Below are 22,438 nucleotides of genomic sequence, written 5' to 3' on the forward strand. Positions count from 1 at the left end.
GTCTGTACAAAGGATCTTGGATTAGAGAATCACTAGTTAATAAAACCAGTTATTTATTTAAACTGATTTAAATATACCTTAACAGGAAGGTGAGACATTGAACTATTGTGTACTAATAAAGTTTGGGAGAGGTGGAATTTGCATTGGATCCTCTGACAAACAAAATCATGCTGCTTTTTACTACTTTCCTTCAATTAAATAGATATTTATTAAGTTTCTACTATGTACAAAAGCACCATGGTAGCCTCTGGTGATAGAAATGAAATAAGACACCATCCCTTTGCCCAGAAAGGATGAAGGAGCAAGGCATAAGATGTACATATTGTAGCACTTTGGATATTTCCTATGTACTTACATTCTAATATATACTATAATTACATAAGGCATGCCTGCCTTATCTCCCCTACTAAGTTGTACGCTCCTTGAGAGGAGGGACTATATATAATTTTATGTCAGTATTACTGGTGTCTAACAGTTTGAAAAAGAGTAGGCACTTAATAACTGATCATTGAATAGTTTCTATACTTGTCTCTTTGAACGAAAACAAGTAGTGGGTTTGCCCCAGAGTAGGTTCTACAATTATTGGTTTCTCTCTTAGAGCGTTTACCATTTTTTAAAATTGTCTTTGTTGTCTAGCAAATACCTTGTTCATTCACTCTCGAACGTTTTAAGTCACTGCGAAATACTACATTTACATATACAGAATACTTCCAATTCAGTTCTAAAGCTGAAAGTCAAAGCAATGCACTCTCATTGGCCTCATAAATTCCTGGACTTGGATTCAACAGAATTCAATAGAATTATATTTGCCAGGCTTCTTGAGGGCAGGGATTGTTTCATTTTTATCTTTGTATTCCCAGTGCTTACCTAGCATGGTGCCTAGTATATTGAAGTACTTAATAAATGCTGATTAATTATTTAGTATGTTTTATTTTTGCTAATTTAATAAAGCATACTTGTAGAAAACTACCAGAAACATTTATAAATAAATCAACATTCGTTTAGTTAAACAATAACGTTATTCTGAAACTCAGAAGAAAAATTTGGAATTTCTATAAACCTTTGCTGATTAAGTTTCTTAGGATGATGGTTTTTCATGTATCTCCTTTAAATCAGAACAGCCGGTTAAAGAGATCAGGTCACATTACCTCAAAATAATTCCAATAAGTGAATCTGCTGCAATTTAATTTTTAAAATAAAAATAGATTCAGTAAAACACTTTCAGGTATAAGCACTGATTCCTTTCTTTTTCTCCTAGTTCAAAATGCTTCTATAATGTATGGAACAGGCCTCTAGCTACTTAATAAAGATATGAAAATTTGAATACTAAAAATTAGTGGCAGGACAATTTCTGATGTCACTGTTCTACTATCTACAATGCCTGTTTTTTTTAAGTTAGGTTCTACTTATCTGATTCATAAGCACCAATAGCAATTACGTGGCATCTAGTATATATAAAGCAACATGTTAGTTGCTGAGGAAACCAAACCTTGTATACTGTTGCTAAGACCTTAAAAATGATTTTAGTCTCCCCCTTGACTTCAGTCAGAAATCAGTGGGAACAAAGTTAATTTGGAATAAAGAAAATAAGCTAAACAATACTCTCTGGCAAGCTGTGATACAGTATGAAGAAAAGCTAAACTTAAAAGTCAGAAGACTTGGGTTCAAATCCTGCCTCTGTCACCTGTGTGACCTTGAGGAAAGCACTTAACTGCCTGGACCTCAGTTTCCTTACCTATAAAATGAGGGAGGAGAGAGGCTAAACCAAACGACATCCAAATTCTAATTCCAACTCTAAATTTATGATCCTATGATTTATTTCAATAAGCATGTAGTTCTATTTATCAGACCAAAAGTGAGAGGCAGAAATCAAAAGCATGAGGTGAGCATGTATAAGGTATTTAGATAGAAGAGAAACAGAAAAGTTTTAGGTTTCTAAAAAAAGGAAATTTCAAAGAAACTGCATCCTTACTACTGCCCACTCTGCCTAAAACCCCTATTAGCCTCAGAAAATGGCCATATAAGGGTAGGGAATTCACTTGGATCCTTACATAGATGTTACCTCAAAGATGTCTGGATAACCTTATAGCAAATCATGATTGCAAATATTAAAGATATAGCTGGAATAGTAGATGCTGAAAGTTTACATTGTGGTGAAATATTTTTACCTTTATCACTGAAAATAATTCACTATACCCCTCAAAATGTTTGTCTATGTTGGTAAATTCTCATTTCTTTCTCTGTAAAATGGGGGTGATAGCATTTGCCATATTAGCCTCATAAGATTACTAAAATCATTAGGTGAAATGATAGACATAATAGGAATAATAAATTTGATTTATAAATATCACAGCTGGAGTAAACCAGAATCACAAAGTGCCAAACAAAAATTCTAAGACCAAAAATAATACCACTACAGAAAAACTTATTTTTAAAATACCTTAAAGTCGATTCCTCCCACGAAGATACGATTAGGAATCACTGTTCCAAATCTTGGGGCACTTGTTGGATTATTCAAAGGCACAGGTGACACAGGATTGGGGGATGGAGATAAAGAATCTGTTTGCGTCTGATTTGTGGTTTGCTATAAGATAAAAAATACTTTTAGGATTTATTTTTAATACCTTTTATGATATCCTGACACAGAGTAAAAACAGATAACTATTCTACAAAGATGAGATTAAATAGGAATGACAAAGAAAAAACCTCAACTTTAATATTTCATTATGTTTTATGGTTTCTTTTAGCTAGCCTCCTTATTGTAATAATATAGGGAGGGCCTAAATCACACGAGTTCACAATATCAAAAATATTAACATCTTTTTTTGGTAGGGGAAAATAGAAAAAAATCAGGGAAATCTATGTGCACATACTATCAGATCGGAATAGAGTGAAAAAATCAAAGGGAGATTAAAGCAATCCTTTATTGAGCTTTAAATAACAAAGCAGCTTTATGATATCATTAACTCAACATGTATTTAAAAGAAAGCAAAACAAAAAAAGTCTCTGCACTTGCCAAATTGCAGATGGGATTTGAGAAATAAATGAAAGTTGTATAACTGAAGTCTTAATAAATAATATTGTAGTCTTGGATTTGTCATACCAAGGACCTATTTTCAGAAAACATTTACATGTACATATAGCTTTAACCAAGGCAAAAGGATTATTATTTAAATAACTTCCAGAACAGAAGTCCAAATAGAAGCACAATTCAAGAACTTGCTGGTTTTTTCCTACTTTTCTACTTTCTACTTTTCTATATTAGTTGAAGTTCTATATGTAAACAGCCTAATTTTCTCAAAGAAGGACAACAATTTAAGTTTATCAGTCTAATAATTTCTGCCTTTTCAGCTAAAGAAATGATTCCAAAATCATGTTTTGTGGAATCCTGGTAGCCCAAGAAGATGCAAATAAAGGGCTCGTCAGAAAATTTTATTACAACTTATAATTAATCACTGATACACCAGACAACTTTCAACCTCCTCCTGGAGAAGGAGCACTGCTTATGCAAGAGCCAACTAATCTAGTATTGATCAAGAATAGATGGGGAGGAGAGTGGAAAGGAAGGAGATGGTGCTGGTATCTGGGACAGCAAAAGATAAGGCTTGTTAATTTGATCAGTGGCAGGTGAGGGAGAGCTTGTCACCCAGCAGAGAGATGGGACTCTACTAAGTCATCAACATAGAAATCCTACCTCAGCACCACAGATGAGATTCTCTATGAGGTTTCCCTCCACTACTATTACACTATGACTATCCTGTTCTTAACTTGACATTCCTGGTGAGTAGAATTTATTACTCTATAAATATGTTAAGATCAAAAGTCTTCTGAAGCCCTACTATTTTTCCTGGTTAGAAAATTGGCTTTATAGAAATGATTCAGCTTTATTAATTTATTTATTCATTTATATGGAGAAAGAAAAGGAAGAGATTTTCATTTTCTTAGGAGGTGAATGAAAAGTTGGCTGCAGATCTGCTGTAGTCCTGTAGTTTTAGGGGGATGCATAGCAACAGTTCCTCCTTGTTCCTATTATGTTTATGCTACAGAAAAGTATCTAAGTCAGTCATATAAAGGGCCACAAGGTGACGCTCCCAAGGTCAAGTATAGGAAAATGAACAAAAATACATGGGAGGAGGGAAAGATGGGTTTTCCTTCCTTCTGTGATTAAGATACACAAAGGAAAAAAAAATAACTTACACAAGGACAAGTCACAATATGTTAGAGCTCCTTCACTAATTATACAGTATTTAAAACAATATATTCATGAAACAGCAGAAAATTTCGTATATGAATCAAAGCAGGTCACAAATAATATTTGAATGAATCCATTAAGCACCTAATATGTGTCTCCTATATAACAGGGGTGCAAATACTAACTGCTATTCTCAAGGGCTTTATGTTTTAATGGGGGAAACAACATGTACAAACACACATACACACATAGGATTTTAATGTTACAGAGTCTGAAGTTCATCTACAGATTATTTAGAAACGTTAAAGATATTTCAGTCAAACACAAACACCATTACATCACCAATTTATTGAAATGAAGCAGTATTGTTTAGTTTTTTCCTCAAACTGTGGATTTTTATTATCAGAGAACAACTGTTTACAATTTTTGGAGACAGACAACAGGCCTCATCTAATGTCACTCTTCAAGTTCGTTTGGAAATTCAAGCCCTTCTTTCTAAAATATGTTCAGTCAAAAGGGTAAATGGATAGCAGCAGATTGTTGGAGTTGGACAAGTCTAGGAAAACAAGGATTAAACATCCCAGAGATCATTTGGGGGAGGTAGGATTTGGGAAGAGGAACTCGAGAAAAGATGGGTAAGCATTTTTAAAAGAATTCAATAATCCCTAAAAGCCAACCTGGATTGAGGAAAAACAAATCATGCCCAACTAAACTATTTTCCTTTTCTGATAGGTTATATAGTAACTTACTAACTTAAAAACTTTCAAGACCATGGCAACCTATTAAAGAAATAAAGATAAAATTGCTCTCAGTTCTGTACAACTTCCTTCTGCAGCAACAGTGGTACAGTGTTGGGAAGGAATGCAGAGCAAGGTGGGGCTGCTTCCATCATGTGCCTGGACGCAACAAAAACATTTTAAGGGACACTTGAACTTCTCTCGAAGTGCTCATGATGAGCGTAACCAAAGGACTGTCATGAAGGTAACTGCATTTTAAGTACTAACATATGCTGCACAGGATGAGTAGGTGGAGCAAATCTATCAAGAACCTCCAAACTAATTCAACTTATACTTTGATATTCAGTTACTTCATGTGAAGGTGGGTATGGAGGAAAATGGAGGGAGAGTACACATTAGATTTCAGAAATGCACATTTCAAAGACCTGTAGATGCCTCAGAAGTCTCGAGTTTATAAAAATTAATGTAATTCCATAAGTTTAATACTCAGAAGGTGCTGGGCCAGCAGGCACTGAATACCCCCAAACTAAAAATGACTATCTTAAAAGAATTATGTGACTGATTAATGATGGAGACAAGTCAGAATTAGTGTATTCAGGCAGTTGATTCATTGAAGCAAAAGTCAAAATCAATATGTTATTAGAAGAAAGGATACCGGTAAGAAGACAGGACGTACGATGCAATAATTTCAACCCAATCTATCCAAATACTAATGTCCCCAAAATGGGTAGTGGAAACAGTCAATTATATTGATCTTGACGATCACTTTTTGCTGTAAAAACTTAACTATTATAAATAAAACAATCACCATATGGAGGTCAAAAGAGCAAGTAACTTAACCAACAAAAACTGAACTTCTAGGAGAGCAAGGAGCAACATTAATTGGCAATGTAAACATTTGTAATAATAAGGTGACTGCGGAAGATTAGAAATATTGTCTCATAAAACAGAAAAAGGCAATGAAAATATGTCTATATAGAACTTGGACTCAACTAAGTCATTATTAACCCAAGACAGAATTGACAGAACAACAAATCTATGAAAAATGGATGTATCTATAAATTAGTTCCATTATCAGTGACAACAGAACCATATTTGGATGCCAATACCATATTCCAAAATATGTTTGAAATAGTATTTAAGAGAAAATGAAGTCAGGAAGAATACCTAGACTAAATCAAGTACCCATCAAGGAAATGCACACTAGAAACAAAACAATCTTGAAATCACTGAAGGATTTACTTTACAAAGGTATTTCAATGAGGATGAGTCAAGAGAATGGCAAAAATCATGGGTAAAATTAATAGACAACTGAGAAGCTATTAGTAACTACTAAACTATATGTCACTTTCTCAGTTTAAAAAAATTCCTGAGATTTTATATTACTATATCTTATGCTATACACATATCTTAGGATAGCTGATGAAAACTTCAGATGTGTCTGGGTAGGCTTTTGGCAAATCATTTTCTACAGCAGACCACACATTTTACAGTAGCATAATTAATGCAAGATCATAGAGTAAGGATTGTTATAATTCTTTGTATTTTTATCCCTAGCACCTAACACACTGCCCAGCACATAACAGGCACTTCATAAATGCTTGCTTTTGACTGAAAGTTGCCAAGAACCTAAAATCTTATTTTGTTGGTTACCACCTTTTCTCCTTCCCTCACCCCAAATCCTAACCCATTTCACTATGTAGAACAAAACATTGCATTAACAGCTCTCCTCAAATAAGGAGTCTTTCAAGCTTGTATAGCCTCATAAAGATTCCTTGTTGAGAGGATGAAGAGGGGTGGGCTAGAGGGGTGGGCTAGGTGGTACAGTAGATAGAGCACTGGCCCTCGAGTCAGGAGGACCTGAGTTCAAATATGGGCCTCAGATACTTACCAGATATGTGACCCTGGGCAAGTCACTTAACCCTGTTTGCCTATTTTTTTTTTTACAAGGAAGACTATATGCTTGACAGAAGTGCTCCCCATTGTCACTGAGGTGGTTTTGCGCAAGGTGATTGGTTCTACAGAAGGCAAAGTGATCCAGAGGCACTGTTTTGCAGATAATATTGTGCTCATTGCTATACTGATTTCAAAGTATTTAGTAGTCTATCATGTCATACTTATGGTTAAGATACTGATTGATAATAATAGTGTTTTAGTCCTACACATAAAATTACATTTTATGCTTATACATAAAATTTAATTTGATTCTCATATCAACTCTATGTTAGGCATGGCAGATATTATCTCATTTTGCAGATCAGGAAACTGGCTCAGAAGAATAAAATGATTTGCCCAAGAGCACATGGCTATTAAGTGGTAGCACAAGGTCTGAAATCAACAAGATTAAATTTCAGCAGTAGCTAAAGACCTGAATTTAAGATTAAAAACAAAACAAAATCAATTGCAGAAATATAAAATAAGATAATATAAGATATAGCTGGCTTGATAAAAACAAGAACCTTAGGGCTTAGTTGACTTTCAGCTGAATATGAGTAAAAAAAATGATAAATTTGATACTCATGCAAACAAAATTTTAGGCTACAATTAGAAAAGTATAGTGGCCATACCAAAGGAGGTTAATAATTATACAACAGTATTCTATTACAGATTTTGCCTGGTCACTATATTTTGTCTGGTTTTGGGTACCACAGTGCCTAACAAACTATTATGCCTATAAGGTGATGCAAAATCTTGAAACAATGTCATGAAAGGAATCACTGGAGGAACTGGAAAATTTTGTTCTGAAAGAGACCCAACTTAGAAATACAGATGCATAAAAATAGCTATTTTTAAATATTTGGAGAAAACATATTATGGAAAAAGCAGATTTATTTTAATTTGATTTACAGAGCTCAAGGAGGACTAACAAGTAGAAGTAATTAGGGAGTCTACTCTGGGTTCAATACAAAGAAGCTCCTAATAATTAGAAGAGTGGCCAGTAACCAAAGAGTAGCAAACACTACATTGTAATTGGAAATGTTTAAAACAGAAGTTGGATGATGGTTACTAGGAATATTATAGACAGTATTCTTTCTTACTCAGAGAGAAAAGCTGAACTAGATTACTTTTTTCCTAGATTGCTTCTAAAGCGCCTTCTAAAATTTAATAATTATGTGAAAATCTCAAACTACTCCGGCAATAGCTATTTTATAAAAGCTATTTTGAAGAACAAAGAAAGTAAACTTTCAGTAAGACATTCAAAGAAATTCAGTAGTAGATTGTTTTAATTACTTTCAAGAACTAGACAAATCTGAAGAAAATTCATGAACAAAATCATGAAAAAATAAATAGAATAGCTATAGCAAATTTTTTTTTGTTTGGTTGTTTTCACTTGTGTCCAACTCTTCATGACCCCATTTGGTTTTTTCTCGGCAAAGATACTGGAATGGTTTGCTATTTTCTTCTCCAGCTCATTTTACGGATGAAGAAACCGAGGCAAACAGGATTAAGTGATTTGTCCTGGGTCATGCTGCTAGTATCTGAGGCTGAATTTGAACTCAGGTCTTCCTGACTCCAGGCATGGGACTCTACATTGTGCCACTAGTTGGCCCTGTAGCCAAATTTACATCAGAGTAAAAGAAATGTAGAAGACCTGATAACTTTCCTAAATGATATTTTTACCACACTAAATAAAGCACAAGAAAACTTAATTGATTGCAGATGCTACTGAACTTTGGAAGAAAAAGACTAAGACCTTGAAAAGCAAGAATAGAACAAGTACTAAGTAGCATATTTGAGGGGAAGGGGGAATTTGAAAAGTAGTTGATGTCAAGGTTACTTCTTACCTACTGAAGAACAAATGGCTTTAAAGTATTAATTTAGTAATTATCTTCCCTCATACCAACTAAATTTCTGGGCTAAGCTTTAACACCTTCCTATCTATAGTATCTATAGAATCTATATATAGTACATTAAAATCTCACCACTTCAAAAAGAGAGGAAGACCAACCTGAATTAGATAAGTCTGAATTATACAGTATTTAACAAGGAATGCTTTTTCATTACATTCTAATATAGTAGCACCCAGCTCTAAGTTCTACGAGGATTCCTTTAGGAAACAAAAATGAAAAGTTTAAATTTGTATGTATACAAAAAGAATTGCAGAAAGGTTGTTTTGAGAATCCATTTTTGTCAAGGTGCTTAAACGCTAATTTTTGTTTATACAGAAATTTTTCTTTTTGTAGTTTGGCAGAAAGCTACCTTTGGCTAATGTTTATATACTTAAGTCAACTCTGAATGGATTACCTATGGCAAACTTGTCTCTGGATGGACTTCTTTTTTTAAGGGGAAGAGAGGCTTCAACAAAACAAAACCCCTTTTCAACATTATTTAACTATTCCTTTTACAAGAAATGTTTTAAATATAAAATATTTCTCAGATGTATAACAAAATTACCTAAATGGCACACTCTAGTGCACTTCCTATAAAAACAGAAAACTTATTGACTTTCAACTAAAATAATCTATTAATTCAGGGCAAAAGCTGCATGTATGGTTCACGTATGTGCTAGCTGTATAACAAAAACCACACTGCTGGCTAAGATTTTCTTCTAATAAAGACAAATGAAAATTGAAAATGGTTAACCTTGGTATATCACTGTATAGTTCCACAAAGGTTTTCCTCACAATTCTGAAGGAGACAATGCGATTATGTCTATTTTACAGATGAAGAAACCAAGGCTCAGACAAGTTATCTGACTTGCCAAAGGTAACAAATCTAGTAAATATGTCTCAACCATGACTAAAACCCATGACTCTTGATTTCAAATATACTCCCCAGTACACTTGCTGTCTGCCTTAAAAGAGATACTGCTGAAGTTAATCGTTTAGAATATAGCCAACGATTTTCCCGTGAGTTTATGAGAATGAAAAAAAGGTAATGTTTTTTTTTTTGAGAGAAGGGAAAATAGTAAGGGAAATGGTGTTTGATCATTCAATTAGTATTCCCAATTGGAGGGAAAGTGAAAAAAAAGGTGGCTTTATTATTTATGAAAAGGAAAATAGAAACTGTGTCATACAATTGGTAAAATGATGATTATATCTCAAAGGATATGTTTATTGACAGAAGAAAAAAACATGGCTAATTGTAAAACAAAACCTATGAAGCTGTCTCTGCAATCAACGTTAAGGTAGAGATTCTCTTATTTCCAGGGTAGAAGCTATCATTGATGCAACCTGCTGATTTAAAAAAAGGGAGCTAGGCAGCACAATGGAGAAAGCGTAGGCCTGCAGTCAGTTAGACTATCTTCCTCAATTCAAATATAAGCTCAGACACATTAGCTGGGTAAGTCATTTAACTCTGCCTCAGTTTCCTCGTCTGTAAAATGAGCTGGAGAAGGAAATGGCAAACTACTCCAGTAATCTTTGCCAAGAAAACCCCAAAGAGGGTAAAGAAGGGTAGGACACGACTGAACAACCACAAAAGTGTATTTACATCATTTAATTCTGTGGGTAATTTTGTGCTCCCATAACAGCATCTAAGTAGCATTACAATAGCATTCAGAAAAATGGATCCATCACTTACTAAGGTCGAAAACTTCATTCCATACTGCACACCTTAATATTCGGTAGAAGTAGTTCGGCAAAAATATTCCCAGCAGTAAAATTCTTTCCCACAGTAATGGCCATGTAGTGACTTTTTTCTCTGACAATTAAATACCTCGGCTTAGTTTAACTATAAAATGAGACAAGTTTTGCAAACGGAGCTGGAATTGGGCACGCTGACCGTCGCGACCCCTCCGGGGCCAGCAAGCGGGGAAATGGGCGCTGCAAGCACTGCTTCAGGCGGCCTGAGATCATCACAAGAGCGGACCTAGTCTCGAGGGGGCCACCCCCTCCCCAGCTTGAAGCGGGAGGGAAATGACGGTAAACCAGCGGAAAATTATGGCCAATAAAGTCTGCTCCACCCTCCAGCCTCAACGCGCCCCCACCGCGGCACAAAACCCTGTACCCAGCGAAAGGACATCTCAACCGCCTCGTTGCCGCCTCGCGCCCGACCTTCCAAGCGCGCGTGTAGGGCCGGCGGGCCTAGCCTCCCTCCCGCGAAAGGAGCGCGCTCATTGGCCCTCCCGCAAGCGAGGGGGCGGGGCAAACTCGGCCAGGCACGTTGCCTCAGGGCCGCAGCCCCGCCCCTCCCCTCCCCCGGCCGGTCCTCTCGCTACACTCGGAGCAAAGCGTCTGACAGGCCCCAGACCCTGGCCCCGGGACCCCGCCCGTCATTTTCTGCGAGGGCGGGGCTACTCCGCAGCCTCACCAGGGGCTTCCTCGAGGCTTGAGTTGGCCACGGCTGAGCCGGAAAAATTATCCTTTCCTTAGACGCTGGGTGGGCGCTGGGAGGGTGGGAGGTCTTCGAGGCCGCGGTTTCGGCGGGAAAGGAAAGCTCCCGGAACCCCGGCCTGCGAGAAGCGGCGTCGTCATGGTCTAGCCTCAGTCGCCTTTCCAGTCTCCCTCCCGAGACACATGGCCTGGGCCGCCGGCCCTCCCCAGAAACGTTCGGCCCCATCTAGAGGCGCCCCCTCCCCCCGCCCCCCCACTCCAGGCCGACTTACTTTCCTGCCTCCTCCCCGGCCCCCGCCCGAGCCCGGGTCCCCTGCTCTCGGGGCTAACCATCCGCGCCCCGACGACTGGCCCTTGGCAGCGGTGGCGGCGGGGGAGGCGGCGTTAGAGGCCGTAACCCGACCTCCAGAGGGCGGGGCGGGGGCCCCTTCCTCTGGGAGCTGTTGAGCCAGCCCGGCTCCCGAACCCCAAAACGGAATCCCCAGGCCCCCTCACGCCTAATAAGGTTAGAAGGGGAAAGCGGTGGCTGAGGCGGCCCGACCCGCCCCGGGATCCCGTCCCCTCTTACTCACCGCGCCTGAATCCGTCTCCATCTTCCCTGGGCTCCCTTCGGGAAAAAAAAAAAAAGTTTTAAAGTGTAAAAAAAAAACCCAACTTAAAAAGGACGGACCTCGAAACCTTCAAATAAATGAAGCAGAACCACGTTTCCCGAGGAGAGGAACTTTCGTCTTCCCACCCCCCCACCCCCGCCCCGCTCGCGGCTGTGGCTGCAGAGGCGGCGGCGACTCCGACGCGGGGGCGTGAACCTGTCACACACGGGAACAAGTTTAAGTCCCCTCTCGCCTCCAGGGGAGGAGGGGGGTGGGGGTGGGGAAGGTGCTGCGGGCGGGCTCCTTAACCGAGGGAGGGGACGCTGCTGCCAGCGATTCCTGGGACCTCTCCGAGGTGCGCTGCAGCACAGCCGGCGCGGGCGGGCGGCTTTTGCTCTGCTGGGGCAAGGGAGGATTACCAGTAATCTGAGGGGGGGAGGGCAGGTGGAAGGGAGAGGACCGAGGGAATTCTGAGAGAGGAGGGCGGCAGGAAGAGGGAGGGGGCCCCCAATTTAAAGACGAGGTGAAGCAGTATATGTAAAGGACTTGGCAAACTTTAAAAGCGATATGTAAATGCCTGTTTTACTATTTTTTTTTCCTTTTACTATTCTTACCACGAAGTGGCTAAAGCTGCTGAGGTTCGAGGAGGGGGTCGGGTCGGGGTCCAGGGCGTCTAGCCGAGGTCGATAGCCGCTTACTTTATCCTTGTTTTAGAGGGTTGGGAGCAAAGGGAGCGTATTAAGAGACATTGACCCTCCGCCTCTGACTCTCTTCTCTTTTCTTTCTCCCTCTTTTTAGAGGCTTAAAAAGGGTCTTTGTAATCCATCAGTTTAGAAACATTGCTTCCTCACTATTTCAAGGATTTTTTTTTAAAGGGGGACTCTTTAAAGGAGCAATTGGGGAGAGACTGTTGGAAGGTGAAGAGTGCAACCTTCCCAAAGAAGTGGGGATTCCTGAGACGCCATGGACAGCTCCCCCACCCCACCCTCCACCTGTTGTCGCTGTCACTCATCCCTGGGAAGGAGAGCAGAGGGGCAGGCTCTGGGGACAGAGAGCCCTTCACGCCCCGCTGCTCACCCCCAGACTTTGCTTAGGATCCACTCAGAAGAGAGGAGGTTTTGGGTCACTCACCTTTTGTCTCGGGAAGAGTCCCGAGGTGACCACTTTAGCAGAGGGGTTATTGCAAGCTCCGCCTTTCTAGAAAGGACGGTCCCCAGGTTCTTTAGGCTCTTGCGCTCAAGGCTCCAGTCCCCTCACTGAACTTTTGCTGTGCCTAGGTCCTGACACATTCCTTCTCTCTACTACTGTACTCTGGTATCAGTTCACCAGCAAGCTCATAGCTCTGCTGATCCTAGCCTGGCTTAGACGCAAACCTCCAGGAATAGTATCCCCTATTAATCTATTCCCTATAATAAATATTATTTCATGTTTTTGGAGAGAATTCTTTCCATAGGAAACACTACTCCAGGTCACATTGAGAAGGAAAACTTTTGTCTACTTTGTTCAAGAGGTAGGCTGAGGCTCATACTTCAGAAACATTTTTAAAAATTAAAAAAAAATCAGGAATCAAGAAGCAGCAGCTTTTAACCAGGAACAGGAATAGAGAAAAGTATTTTACAGAAATAATTCTCCATAGCCTTGCCAAATGAGCACTACTACAATGGGTTTTACTTCTAAGGCAGAGGATTAAAATAAAACCAACCAAAGTGCCTATATTAATTTTAACCCATTCAGAGATCACCATTAAGGTGATCTTAATGTTATTAGCTATGAATATAATGAGAAGCATGCTTCTTATCCTTCTGATGTATTACATCTTTTCTAGATTTTCCCATGCCAATTATACCCAAGTTTTCTTGTTTTATCCTCACTCTAAGGGAGAATGTTATTCTTTTAGTCTTAAAAGCCGTGTTCTAGAATTGAGTAATTATGTTTCAGACTTCCAGTAACTACTGTACTTTTAATTGTTTGTCCAGGAGTGGTGATGGACATTTATCGAACTACCAAAACTTTCTTGCTTTGTTCACACTTTCCACTAAGCACACATATTCACAAGGCCACTCTCACCAAAGTTAGTCAGAAATTCAGTGCCTGGCAAAGGACAGGGAAGATGTGTGGCAGAGAGATGGAGCATGTGAGCGTGAGTGTTTTAGAGATGTGTTATATGCAAACAAGTTCATCATTTATAGTTTAACATCCTTGTTATCATCCACTCCTATACTCTCTCTGTTACTGGTGAATAATTCCAATTACTTCAACTTTTATATCCATCACTCTCCTTTTCGATAGCTATTTTAGCTTTCCTAAAATAAACACTAAACTGTTTAGGAGGACAAGCACGTCTCACCTGTCATTAATTTCTGAAATGCTGGGGCAAAGTAATATGAAAGGAGATAGTTAATTCCACAGGAACGATATTATAAATGGGTGATCATGATCTAAATATAATGGGATTTTATGACTGTGGTAGGATTTTAGTATAATATGGTAAGGATATTATTGAAAAGAGAGAGAGCATGAGTGGTGGTTAGAGAGCTAGCCTTAGGATCAGGAAGAATTGGGTTCAAATGCCAGCTCTGATACATATGGGGTCTTGTGCAAGTCACTTAACTTCTCAATGTCCCAGGTAACTCGAAATCTATAAATTACTATTCTGCGCTGATGGAGGGAATTTCTTCATAGGAACTTCCTATATCAGTATAATTAGTTACAGGTCCAGCCCCATGGAAAAAAAAATTGGGAAATGATCTTGAATTAGTTCAGTGCTGGTATTCAACACTCTGTTTTCATCCTGTTCCTCCCTTATCTAAAAGCCTTTATTGGCACCATGTTAACTGGAGAATTAAGGCCAGATTCCTTGGCCTGGAATTCAAGGCCTTGGGGTGATTTTCTGATCCCATCCTAGCTTAATAACTTTACTTTCTACCACTTCTACCATTCCCTACCATTCCCTGGTCAAGAGACCTGAATTTGTCCAAGTTCTACCACTAATTTGCTCTAGGTTCCTGGACAAGTCACTTTGCTTGTATGGGTCTCAGGTATACATAAAAAGAGGGGGTTGGACTAATCACTTTCTAAGTTCCCTTTTTAGGTCCAAATCCTGTTACCCTCTAGTTTATGGCATAAATTGAACTTTTATGTTCTCAATTTCTTTTACAAATGAAGATGGACTACATAATTCCCAAATTCTCATTTAACTCTAACATTCTTTGAATGTCTAATCCTTTGTTTCATCTAGACTGTATTCATTGCATTCATTTTCCTCATCAAATCTTTGCTACTCCTATTCCCCCACCTTAATGCCTTCTCTTGCTCTTTTGGCCTATCTAAATCTTACTCACTCTTCTAGGTTCGGCTATTCTGTGAATCTTCTTGTACCACACTGTTCAGTCTACAGTGATCTCCCTCTCCCCTGAACTGTTGGGCTTACTGTTTGTATATTTAATCATAGGCTTATAGGAGTTAGAGATGGAAGGGACCTCTGACATCATCTGATTAATTGTTCAGTCATTTCAGTAATGTCCCACTCTTCATGACCCCATCTGGGGTTTTCTTGGCAAAGGTATTAGAGAGGTTTGCTATTTCCTTCTCCAGTTCAGTTTACAGATGAGAAAACTGAGGCAAACAGGGTTAAGTGACTTGCCCAGGGCCACACAGCTAGTAAGCCACTGAGATTTGAACTCTGGAAGATGAGTTTCCTGACTCCAGGCCTGGCTCTATCCACTTCACCAACTAACTGCCCATCTGATTTAGCCCCCTCCTTTTACAAATTAGGAAACCAGGGCCCGTAGTGGTGATATACTTGCCTACAATGAAACAGAGATGAGATTTGAATCTATGTCCTCTGATAGCATTTTGGGCCAGCTAGGTGGCATAGTGAATAGAGCATTGGGCCTGGAACCAGGAAGACCTGAGTTCAAATGAGACTTCAGACTCTTATTAGATGTGTGACCCTGGGCAAGTCAGTAATATCTCTCTGCCTCAGTTTCTTCAGCTATAAAATGGGGGTCATGTTACACTTACTTCATAGGATTGCTGTGAGGATCAAATGAGAAAATATTTGTAAAGCACTTAGCACAGTGCCTGGCAGTTAGGTACTTAATAAATACTTGTTTCCTTCCATTTTCAACATACCACACTGCCTCTCATAATAATCTTTGTATTGTTAATCAGGTATTATTTAACTTTTTATGCATGTGAGTTCCTTCTGAACAGAGACTATGTGTCTTATTTTTATTTTCCAGTATCTAGGACAACTCTATGTACATAAATTTTTGTCAAATGAATGATTCATTTAAGCCTAATCATTCACTTACACCCTTAAGTTGTACTAATGGAGTTTGTTTTTCCCCCTAGGATAGGGACTGGATTTGTGATTTTATTACTATAAGGAAATCCCAGGTAAGAAAAGTCCATCTACCAATACAGCAGCTACTGCTCTGCAATTTATAGCCTTGGAAAGTTACCTGGGGGCATTGAGAGGTTAAATTACTTAGCCAAGGTCACATGCTCAGTATGTGTTAAAGGTGAGACACATCTTCTTGGTTCTAAGGCCAAGATTCTCTATCTATTCCCCCATGCTCCCTACTTTCCTAATAATATCCTTACTTTTTTATACCAAAATCCTATCAGAAAGTTTTAAAAAACAGTTTAAAAAATTACAACAGTTTAAAAAAACTGTTGTAATATAATTCCACAGAATCCTTTCAAAGGATTTATGGGAGTCAGGAAGATCTGAGTTCAAGTGTAGCTTAGGCACTTAATAACTTTGTGACCCTGGGCAAGTCACTTAACCCCTATTTGCTTCAGTTCCTCATCTGTAAAATGGGGACACACAGGAGAAGGAAATGGCAAACGATTCCGGTCTCTTTGCCCTTAGAGTCAGAAAGAATCAGACACAACTAAACAACTGAACAACAACGTAAAAAAAAGGTTGAGTCTGGTGGGGCATTAGTGATTAAGACAGTCCTACTGCCTCTCTTCAACAGCATCCCTTAGGTGCCTTTGAAGAATGACCTCAAATCCTTCCTCTTCTGTGAAGCTTTCTGGGATCACTGTCATGAATTGCAATCCTTTCCTCCCCAGATATTAATTCAAAATTCAAATTAGTTCAGTTTAACTCCTACAGCATTTGTTTGGCCTATCATTCATTTTGAAGTTAAGTGTTATTAACCAAATGTAATTAATCTAATCAAATCAATCAGCTTTGTGTCAAGATTGTCCAGCTAGTAAGTAGCAGAGTTAGGGCAGGGATTTTGGTCTTTTGCTTCAAATACTATGGTCTTTCCTCTAGATCTTTCCACTACCACAAAAACTCAAAGTGCTTTTCTCCTTTATATTCAAAAATTAATCAAGGGCATGCTTGGATTACAAGGAAAACTCAAGTTGTAAGAATTTTTTCAAATTCTTAAATACATTAAAACAGTAACTCCATAGAATAAGAAACCTAAAAGGGACCTTGAAGTCATCTATTCCATCACTGTGCATTCAGGTAACCTAAAACATCTCAAATAGCTGGACATTTATCTGTAGTTAAAGAACTACAAAGAAACTGTTTTTTAGAATAATCATTTTTTTTTATCCAACTGAAATTTCCTCATTTTATTTCCTTAGAGAAGATAGACAAGTAGACATGATTCTCTTTATCAATGGTCACCAAAAAAGGGACCAAGTTGCCTAACAGCTCCAGGGATGCTTCCATTTATCTGCAAGGACTGGGCAGGCACCTGCAAATTACAGGGCTTTCAATCCCAACCGTGACATGAAATGTCACAGGAAATTATTAAAGGGACCAGCTATCTCCAGGACCTCTCAAATCCTGTTACTCTGAGGGAAATGTGATGGGTTGTTTGAAGAGGCTAAATTGATGACACAGAAAATTATACCAAGGTCACCACTTGTCAACAGTACACCGTAGGGATTGAATGTTGCTCCTTATCTGTGTTTTGCCTTTTTGGACATAGTCAAACCATATCTGTCTCCCAAGTTCTAGTCACGTATTTCCAATTGTTAGATCACCTGGATATTTACTACCCCTAGACACTGTTAAATTTTTAGTGTGAGCAAATGCTATAAATCAGGACTTGATTTTTGTTTTGCTGATTGTCTGTACTTTAGAAAGTGATAGGAAAATGTTTTTTTTTTCAGTATTTCCAGGATTTATTTAACACAAATAAAAATCTGCAAAGCTCCTTACTCATTTTCTTCACTCCTCAGTCTAGCATTTGGATTGGTGATCTTGATGGCGAGCTGAGCTGCTCTCTCAACAATAACTTTCCGATTCTTAGAGGATACATTGTGAGCGATCTCAGCACAGTAAGATTTGTTGCACATCAGGAGCACCTCGAGCTCCTTGACGTCGTGCACCAAAAACTTCCTGAATCCGCTTGGTAGCATGTGTTTTGTCTTCTTATTGCTTCCATAACCAATATTGGGCATCAAGATCTGGCCCTTGAATCGTCTTCGCACCCTGTTGTCAATGCCCCTTGGTTTACGCCAGTTTCTCTTGATCTTGACATATCTGTCGGACTGGTGCCGGATGAACTTCTTGGTCCTCTTCTTGACGATTTTAGGCTTCACGAGGGGTCTGAGGGCAGGCATGGCGCCGGCAAAGAGATAGCTGCCCCTCCACGGGAAGCGCCGACAGAAAGCGGAAAATGTTAATAATGCAGATTAAACTCAAAAGCGTGTCAAAGATCTCTCTGTGTGTTTTTTTTCCCAGAGAGTTAGTTCCCAGCACATTCTTGCTCATAGGCACCTCAAACTCAATATGTTGCCAAACCAAAACTTTTGTTCAGTCTGTCCCCTATTTTTGAAATACTCTCTCTCCTCAAATCCTATAAGAGGTCTTTCTTGATTTCTTCAATTGTTACTGTCCCCACCAAAATAACTTTGTATTTATTTCATATGTATTTTTAATTTAGTTAAATTTATGTATTCATATTATTTTCCTCCAGTCAAATATAAGTTCCTTCCCTTGAGGGGAAGGATTGTTTCATTTTTGTCTTTTTATCCGGGTTCATAGGAAAGTTCATAGCAGAGTGCTGGGCACTTAGTAGGTACTTAATAAATGGTTGTTTAATTTAATTTAATTAATGAACTTTAAAGTGTTAATCATCTAGTCTTCTTTTCCCCTTGGCAAAGAATTCTAGTTCCTTTAGCCTAATTAATCTTATTTTTTCCCATCCTTCAAGAGAATTAGTTTGGTATACTTGGAGGAGCACTAGCATGACTAGAATTGAAAATAATGAAAAAATTTGTTTGGAATCTTAGACTCATAGAATCAGAAGGGATCTTAAAGATCTAAGCATTCCAACAATGCAGGAACCACTTCTATGATGTCTCCAACAGATGGTCCAGTAAGGTGAAATAACTTCATGAGAAATTTAAAGGAAAAAGTTCTTTAATCAATGGGTGAGTGGGTATACTCTTTTTGAGTATTTTATTTTATCCTATATATCACATATATTAAGTTTTAATAAGCACACTCTCACCCCCAAAACCAATGCTTCTGTTTATTTCTATTTAGTATTTAAATCAGGGATGTTACAAAGGGCACATGTGTAATAATTAATAAAATAAGATAGAGTCTGAACCAGTGATTTCTTTGATATATAAAGAACTGTTGATTGAGGAAATGTCCTCTACCAGTGGAAGCCAACATTTTCTCTGTTTTAAGTAGTTGCCCAGAGCACCGAGAGGTTAAGTGATTGCCCAGGGCCTCTCCACTATTATGTATGAGTTCAGTCAGGAATCTAGGTTTCCCTGACTCAGTAGGCATACTCCCTACTATGCCACACTGCCTCTTACAATGGTTATTATTTTAATACATCATGGATTTATTATTTCATAGGTTCGAGTTCCACCCACACAATTTGAAAATGTTTTTCACGATGGTCTCCATGAACTACTCTGGACAAAAAAAATATCCTCTACTGGCCAATCTTTTGGTGATGAGCTTCTCTGCATGTGGCTAGGTTGGTCTTTAGAAAACAGATATCCATGGGGGTGGAGCCAAGATGGCAGCTAGAAAGCAGGGACTTGCTTAAGCTCTCCCCCAGGTCCCTCCAAACACCTGTAAAATGGCTCTGAACAAATTCCAGAGCTGCAGAACCCACAAAATAGCAGAGGGAAGCAAGGCTCCAGCCCAGGAAAGCCTGGACGGTCACTGGGAAGGGTCTATCACACAGAGCTGGGAGGGGAGCAGAGCACAGCCCAGCATGGGCTGTACCAGGACCAACCAGACCAGGAGCCAGGTGGAACAGGTGGTAGGGCCCTGAATCATTGAGCTGTGGCAGTTACCAGACCTTTCAACCCACAAATGCCAAAGACAACAGAGAAGGTTAGTGGAAAAACTGCTACATCAAAGTGAAAACAGTGTGTGGTCAACACAAGTCTTGGGGGCGGGAAAGTGGTGCAGCTCTGGGGCTGCTCCCAGAGCTCCAGTTGCTGTTGCTTCTGGCCTCAGGCCCACCCTGTGGGAGGAATCAAGCGGCAGGAGTGCAGAGCCTGCTTGGATCTGGGTTGCAGTGCTGGTTGGTGGTTCTTGGGAGAGGAGGAGTGCTGGTATGGCAGAGCTTGCTGTGTAGAAGTAGCTCTGAAAACAGCAGCGCAGCCCCTAAAGCTTGCGACTGAGTACTCTCTACTCTACAAGCAGTCATACACCAACAAAAACTCAGACTTTGGAATATTTTTTTGGTGACAAAGCAGATCAAAACATACAGCCAGAAGAAGTCAGCAAAGTCAAAGAGCCTACATCAAAAGCCTCAAAGAAAAATATGAATTGGTCTCAGGCCATGGAAGACCTCAAAAAGGATTTGGAAAAGCAAGTAAGAGAAGTAGAGGAAAAATTGGGAAGAGGAATGAGAGTGATGCAAGAAAATCATGAAAAACAAGTCAATGACTGACTAAAGGAGACCCAAAAAATACTGAAGAAAATAACACCTTAAAAAATAGACTAACTCAAATGGCAAAAGAGCTCCAAAAAGCCAATGAGGAAAAGAATGCCTTGAAAGGCAGAATTAGCCAAATGGAAAAGGAGGTCCAAAAGACCACTGAAGAAAATACTACCTTAAAAATTAGATTGGAGCAAGTGGAAGCTAGTGACTTTATAAACCAAGATATTATAAAACATAACCAAAGGAATGAAAAAATGGAAGACAATGTGAAATATCTCACTGGAAAAACCACTGATCCAGAAAATAGATTCAGGAGAGATAATTTAAAAAGTATTGGACTACCTGAAAGCCATGATCAAAAAAAGAACCTAGATATCATCTTTCAAGAAATTATTAAGGAAAATTGTCCTGATATTCTAGAGCCAGAGGGTAAAATAGAAATTTAAAGAATCCAGTGATCACCTCCTGAAAAAGATCCCCAAAAGAAAACTCCTAGGAATGTTGTTGCCAAATTCCAGAGCTCCCAAGTCAAGGAGAAACTATTGAAAGCAGCCAGAAAGAAACAATTTGAGTATTGTGGAAACAGAATAAGGATAACCCAAGATCTAGCAGCTTCCACATTAAGGAAATGAAGGGTTTGGAATATGATATTACAGAGGTCAAAGGAGTTAGGATTAAAACCAAGAATCACCTACCCAGCAAAACTGAGTATAATGCTCCAAGGCAAAATATGGATTTTCAATAAAATAGAGTACTTTCAAGCTTTCTCAGTGAAAAGACCAGAGCTGAATAGAAAATTTGAGTTTCAAACACAAGAATCAAGAGAAGCATGAAATGGTAATCAAGAAAAAGAAATTGCAAGGGACTTACTAAAGTTGAACTGTTTTGTTTACATTCCTACATGGGAAAATGATGTGTGTAATTCATGAGACCTTTCTCAGTATTAGGGTAGTTGAAGGGAATATACATATATATTGGCAGAGGGCACAAGGTGAGTTGAATATGAAGGGATGTTATCTAAAAACATAAAATAAAATTAAGGGATGAGAGAGGAATATATTGAGAGAGGGAGAAAGGGAGAGATAGAATGGGGTAAATTATCTCACATAAAAATGGCAAGAAAAAAAACAGTTGGAAGGGAAGAGGGAGCAGGTGAGGGGGAATGAGGGAATCTTGCTGTCATTGGATTTGACTTGAGGAAGGAATAACATACACACTCAACTAGGTATCTTACCCCACATGAAAGTAGGGGGAAGGGCAATAAGAAAGGGGCACGATAGTAGGGAGGGCAGATAGGGGGAAGAAGTAATCAAAAGCAAACACTTTTGAAAAGGGACAGGGTCAAGGGAGAAAACTGAATAAAGGGGGACAGGAAAGGATGGAGGGAAATATAGTTAGTCTTTTACAACATGACTGTTTATGGGAGTGTTTTGCATAATGATACATATGTGGCCTATGTTGAATTGCTTGCCTTCTTTGGGAGAGTGAGTGCAGAGGGAAGAGGGGACAGAATTTGTAACTCAGTTTTAAAAGCAGATGCTCAAAAAAAAGTTGTTTTTGCACACAACTGGGAAATAAGATATACAGGCAATAGGGCATAGCAATCTATCTTGCCCTATAAGAAAGTAAAGGGAAACGGGATGCAGGGGGAGGGGGAGTCGGGTGAAGAAGGGAGGGCTGACTGGGGAATGGGGCAATCAGAATATACGCCATCTTGGAGTGGGGGGGGAGGGTAGAAATGGGGAGA

At 39.2% G+C, this 22,438-nt stretch overlaps 2 protein-coding genes across 2 annotated transcripts in view; both read right to left on the reverse strand.

The window, feature by feature from the left end:
• Window positions 1-11,797, reverse strand: part of BOLL (boule homolog, RNA binding protein) — a 71,921-nt gene extending 60,124 nt beyond the window's left edge. Inside the window, exons 1-2 of the mRNA XM_036746805.1 lie at window positions 11,777-11,797; window positions 2,441-2,584 (exon numbers count right to left, since the gene is read on the reverse strand). Coding sequence (XP_036602700.1) covers window positions 2,441-2,584; window positions 11,777-11,797 — 165 coding nt within the window. The remainder of the gene's footprint in view (window positions 1-2,440; window positions 2,585-11,776) is intronic.
• Window positions 11,798-17,986: 6,189 nt separating this feature from the next.
• LOC118838735 (60S ribosomal protein L32-like) lies at window positions 17,987-18,394 on the reverse strand. Its single transcript, XM_036746101.1, has one exon. The coding sequence runs from the start codon at window positions 18,392-18,394 to the stop codon at window positions 17,987-17,989; it is 408 nt and encodes a 135-aa protein (XP_036601996.1).
• Between the last annotated feature and the right edge of the window lie 4,044 nt (window positions 18,395-22,438).

The sequence above is a fragment of the Trichosurus vulpecula genome, chromosome 2, assembly GCF_011100635.1.
Source record: "Trichosurus vulpecula isolate mTriVul1 chromosome 2, mTriVul1.pri, whole genome shotgun sequence".
NCBI classification, from domain to species: domain Eukaryota; kingdom Metazoa; phylum Chordata; class Mammalia; order Diprotodontia; family Phalangeridae; genus Trichosurus; species Trichosurus vulpecula.

Bases quoted from the DNA above. Each gene is read 5' to 3' on its own strand.
- LOC118838735 (XM_036746101.1), bottom strand. From the start codon at position 18,394: ATGCCTGCCCTCAGACCCCTCGTGAAGCCTAAAATCGTCAAGAAGAGG.